The sequence below is a fragment of the Miniopterus natalensis genome, chromosome 20 (genome assembly GCF_054644295.1).
Source record: "Miniopterus natalensis isolate mMinNat1 chromosome 20, mMinNat1.hap1, whole genome shotgun sequence".
Lineage (NCBI taxonomy): Eukaryota > Metazoa > Chordata > Mammalia > Chiroptera > Miniopteridae > Miniopterus > Miniopterus natalensis.
This window is the reverse complement of record NC_142100.1, coordinates 12,420,854-12,426,138: the sequence shown is the minus strand read 5'-3', so window position 1 is coordinate 12,426,138 and position 5,285 is coordinate 12,420,854. Positions and strand designations below refer to the sequence as shown.

The following is a 5,285-nucleotide window of genomic DNA, read 5'->3' as shown; positions in this document are numbered from 1 at the left end:
GTTCGGTGCTCCAACCTTTGCTTCAGTCACAGGGCAAGTGCTTAGTTGTGCCCTGAGCCTTCTGTAGGTTCATAGGAGCCTTGATCCTGTGCCCTGGATGCCCTCGGGCCCAGGAGGAAATCAGCACGGTTGGGGAGTGTGGGGACAGCAATGGGCAGATGTCGAGCCCCTGAGCACCTGGGCATCTGCGCTGATCAGTACCCAGTAATGCCAGCTAGAACCTGGCTCTTGTCCACCCTCCCACCACTTCCTCTTGGGCTTGGCAGCATCTCAAGAACAGCTTCTTGACCACATCCCGCTCTCAGGATCACCTCCTCACCCCGCCCCCCCCCCCCCCCCCCCCCCCCGCAAGGCTGTCATCTCACCCTTCAGCACCTATCCATGCACCACCAGCCCCACAGGCATACAGTGGGGCCCCAAGCCAGGAAGGGCTCCTGATGGAGACATGATGCCCCCAAGGTCAGCTTCTCCTGTGTCTTTGTCACAGAAGGTCTGAGCTAGACAGGGCCTTGGTGACCTCCTAAGTCTTCAGAACAGCGAGAGTTCTCGGAGCCATGGGGTCAGCTGGTCCTCCTCTCCCAGATGTCTTGAGCATGATCTGGAGGCAAGAATGCTCACCACTCCCATCTATTCCTGCTCTTTGGGAGGTCTGTGGGGTACCTCACCTATCTGAGGCGAGGAGAGAGATGTTCATACAAGTGGCTGAACCTGTCAATGGCTACCATCTGGAGCTTGGGTGCCCGGGAAGCAAGCAGGTTGGAGGGACATGGCCACCTGGGTGCAGCACCTGGGACTGTGGGCAGGCAGAAGCAGAGTGGTTTGAGCAGGCTATAATTTAGTGGAAGGGAAAGCCTAAAAAGAGTAGCCTGAAATTGAGGATGTATCCAGGTCTCAAGGCAGCCTTTGGGAAAGGGTAGTGGGCAGTGATGGCGGCCAGCTTCTCTCTCCTGACCTCTGGCAATGGAGTTTGCCCTGCTCTTAACACGGGTCAGGTGGCAGCAGCCTGGCTGTTTGCAAAAGCTGGGGGTGTGCAGCTGCCTTCAGAACCCCAGCTGATGCCTGGGGCCTGAAAGAGTTGGAGAGCTATGGGTTTGTGTGGGATGCAGACTGCTCCTGGCCAAGTACCCCATAGCCAGCATTAGCTGGTCCCAGCAGCCAGGAGCAGCAGTGCAAGGACCAGGATGACAGACTCCCTCAGGAGCTGTTTTTGGCCCTATTGCACAGGCCACGGTGGGCTGCTGAGATTCTTTTTACTGTGGGGCCCATCCTGTTGCAGCTCTTCCCATTGTTGGGAGCTCAGTCAACCAGATGTTTCAGCCTCCCTGGAAGTCCCACTCACTGGCTCTCCTGCGGCCACCCTGAGCCCATGTCCTCGGGTTTTCCCCCCACCCCCAAGAAGCCTGACCAAGCCTGGGAGACTCCTTGCCACTGGACATGGCCCAGGGATTTCTGGACATGGCCCCTGAGGCCGGGTTTGGGGGCAGATGCCAAGCCATCCTGCTGGCCAGGCTTAGAATGCCTCCCTTGCTTCTATCCACTGATTTCTTCTGCCCTCTGCCCTAGCCTTTGGCAGAAGTTAAAAATGCATTAATTTCAAGTGCCTAGAACAGGGCTGGAAGCAAGGAGCTCTTGGTTGCTGTAACAGATAGCTTTGCCCTCTGGGACCCACCCCCAGGTGCCTGACTGGGGCCAGCATAGCTCCCAGGGGTCCCACCCATAACAGGAAGGTCATACAGGGTGCTCCCAGCAGGTGTGATGGTTGGCACAAGACTGGGATGATCATCAGTTTGGGCACAGCGGAACAGAAGACTGGCAGAAGAGCCAGGACAGAGGGGCTGGAGCTGAGCCTTGGCACTCTTCAGGCAGTTGACCATGGGCCTCCTTCCCATGGCAACCAGCTTGACCTGCAACTAGCTCTGCTGAAGCCCAGCACATCCTGGATTTGCCTGTTCCCACAGGCAGAAAGGGCCCAATTGGTGTATAGATAGATGTCTGTGGCCATTTAATGTGACCCAGAGATAGGTGAGCCCTAAAACGGCAGGTAGAAAACATCCATCCTGTGCAGCCCAGCCTCTTCCAAACAAAGCCAGCAGCGGCCTGACAGCCCACCCTCAGCACTTCCTGCATCCCAAGCCCACCACTCACTGGCTTGGGGATGGGAGTCCAATCTGCATCTGCTGGTTGCCCATGACAGAGAGGCTCTTCTCACTACAGCTGTGGCTGTTTTCCCCCCAGCAGGAAGGTGATCAGGTGGCAGAGAGGACCCAGGAAAAGGCTGTGGGTGGGATCTTATGGACTCCAGAGCCAGCTGTGGAAGGTCCCCATAGGAGCCTTTCAAGGAGGAGTCCGTTGGTGGGGGGAATGAATGGGGATTGCTGGGAACAGGTGGTGACAGGACAGACAACAGAACACAGGAGGGAGGGTATTCAAACCATTTACTAAAGTTCTTACCCTTCCCCAAACTGCAAAGGAGGACGTTGCCACAGCCCCACACCCAGGGTCTTGTGCACCTGAGGAGCTGCTGGGTTGAGGGATGGAGGGAGGTCCAAACCAAGTCTCTTGGTCCCCCTGGGCTCAGGGCCTGCTGATGGGGTAAAGGCCAGCTATACACATCCCCGGGCCCTCAGTCTGCCCCTCTGGAATCAGCAAAAGCTGCTGGAAAGTACAGTGGCATCCAAGACCACGAGGGACGGGGAGAGAAGTAGCATCTTTGGTCCAGTGCCCACACGGCCAAGGAACCCGCGCCCCACCCACGTCGGGGCCGGCACTGCCCTCAGAAAAACCGAGTAAGTCCTCCCAAGTAGTGTCGCCTGTTCAGGGCAGGGCACCGCCCAGGGCCCAGCGAGTAGCGGTCGGAGTGGACGGGCTGCGGAACTTCCTGGCCAGTTTTTCGGCTGGAGAACACGGCTGGCACGAGGGAACCTGCCGTGCCCGGCGCCCTCAGACGTAGTTTTTCTTGTTGTAGTCACCGCCGGCCGCGGGCCGCCGCGGCGCCGAGTACTTCACAGGGAAGCTGAGGTCGGGGCGGCCCGCGCAGACCCAGGCGCCGCAGCACACGAGGCCACCACCGCACATGAGCAGCGCCGAGGCTGCCCAGCCGATGTACAACGCCGCGCCCAGTTCGTACTTGTTCGACACGGACACATTCGGGTCGTAGAATTCGCGGACCACAATGTTGGCGAACCAGCAGAGCGGCACGAGCGCCAGCAGCCCGCAGAACGCGTAGAGCGCGCCGCCCGTGAGAGCCACGCGCTCCTTGCTGGGACCCGGGGCCACGCAGGTGGTGCACTGCGCCCCCGCCAGGGTCAGGCAGAGTGCGACCAGCGCCAGCAGGACGGCGCCCACAGTGAGCGCCCGCGCCGCCTGCACCTCGGTGCTCAGCGCCAACACCGAGTCATACACCTTGCACTGCATGTGCCCCGTGCTCTGCACCACGCACGACATCCACAGCCCTTTCCAGGTGGTCTGCGCCGTCACGATGTTGTGGTCCAGGAAAGCCGTCACCTGCCACATGGGCAGCCCGCACGCCAAGATCAGGCCCACCCAGCCCATCAGGCACAGCACCAGGCCAAGGATCTCCAGCGCTGCCGACCCCATGGCTGGAGGTGAGACGCGCGCCCGACGGCCCCGGGACCTCCACGGGGGGCTCGGCGGTGCCTTGGCTGAGCAGGTCGGCGCCCCGCGTTGATCCTGGTGCCTTTGCGCTCGCACTCTGGCTCACTGCCCTCTATGAGCTCGCTCCACTGGCCTGCAGCACAACCTCGCGTCTGCCGGCACCTCCCGGGGTCCTTCCCATTTGAAGGTTCGGGGGGCGGACTCGGGTTCGGCCTCCCAGCAGGAGCAGCCAATCCGCGCTCGAGCCATCGGCCGGTAGCCAATCATGACGCCCCCCAGCAGCTGGCAGATAGGAAAATTACCGCGCGAGTGAGGATAACGGAGTGCGGTGGGACCCCTCCTCACCGGGCTGCCACCCCCAAGCCTCCACCGCAGTTGTCTAGTCGGGGCAGAGCGCATTCCGGATTGGCCTGGGGCGGCTGCGCGCGCTCCACCGGCCACCTCCCTGCATGTCCCCGCCTTGCCATTTTGGGAGCTACATGATCCCCAACTTCCTCCGCCACTTCCTGGAACAAGTCTGATGGTCCCTACCCCCAAGCCAGCTCCATCCACTCTTCCCTGGCCAAGGTCTGAGGGACTCCCCACCATCACCCCTACGCAGAGGCCTGCGTGGGGGACTCTCGTAGCCTCTTCTGGGTTAGCCAAGCACAGCTCGGCCTATTCCTCCAGGAAGCTCGCCCAGGAGGCTAACCGGGATCCAGGCCCCTTCACGGCATCCTTACTGCGCGGCGCCCCTCTGAGCCTTGTCGCTCTCTCCCACAGGCTGAGAGGCCAGGCAGGATTGTGCGAGTCGGGCTGGCCTACCTCGTCCAAGGCCCTTCCCAGTGCCACTGCCCCCCCCCCCCCCACTATGCCCCTGCCCCAGAGACTTCCCAGACCTCTCAACAATCCCGAGGACTGCTCCTCTTTCTGAGATGCTGCCCATCCCCCATCCTGGGAAGCTCAGCCCCGGCGACACCACTTCAGGAAGTCCCCAGTGTTCCCCAATGACCCAGCATACAGGTTGTACTGGCAGGAGCAGCGGTGGCCCAGGCTCCAAGGCCTACTCTGACCCTCAGACAGGAGAGACACAAAGGGACAGAGGGGCTGTGCTCTGCCTTCCTAACAGTGGCTACCCTGGCACCCCAGCCCCCAGACCGCCCTCTGGAAGCCAACTTGGAGTTTCCTGGCCAGGAGGAAGAGCCCCCATCCTCGCTAGAGGAGGGAGGTGCGGGATTTCCGGGCATTCTTCTGCACAATGGCCCAGCAGTTTCTTGAAAGGCCCACCGGCATGAACACTGGGGCCCCCCTGAGGCTCAGGTGGGGCATCAGGCCCTGCAGCCTGCAACCCCACCGGGCCACCAGCCCCTTTTTGTCAGCCCCCTCTCCACTCCCTGTCAGCCCCTTTGTTTCTGGTAAAGTCTACTCTGTCCTGGACTGGGGCCCCCAGTATGCATGTGCTTTCCTATGGTCCGAGGTGCTTGGCTCTGCTAGACAGGGCCCTCCAGAGGGAAGACTGGTGTTGAGGCCAGCCACAGCCTGGGAGCCCTGTCAAAGCTATCGCTCCTGGGCCCTGGTTCCTTCTCCTTCCTCAGGAGGCTCTGAGATAAGGCCAATACCCTGTTCCTCCAGCACGGGGAGGTAAGGCAAGTTTGCTGGGCCCTGTGAGCAGGGGTGGGATGTAGGGGGAA

The 5,285-nt window shown here is 61.1% G+C and overlaps 1 protein-coding gene across 1 annotated transcript; it reads right to left on the bottom strand.

The window, feature by feature from the left end:
* Positions 1-2,418: 2,418 nt before the first annotated feature.
* Positions 2,419-3,644, bottom strand: CLDN5 (claudin 5). Its single transcript, XM_016204270.2, has one exon. It carries the CDS (start codon positions 3,595-3,597, stop codon positions 2,941-2,943), a length of 657 nt encoding a protein of 218 aa, XP_016059756.2. The 5' UTR covers positions 3,598-3,644; the 3' UTR covers positions 2,419-2,940.
* Between the last annotated feature and the right edge of the window lie 1,641 nt (positions 3,645-5,285).

Bases quoted from the DNA above. Each gene is read 5' to 3' on its own strand.
- CLDN5 (XM_016204270.2), bottom strand. From the start codon at position 3,597: ATGGGGTCGGCAGCGCTGGAGATCCTTGGCCTGGTGCTGTGCCTGATG.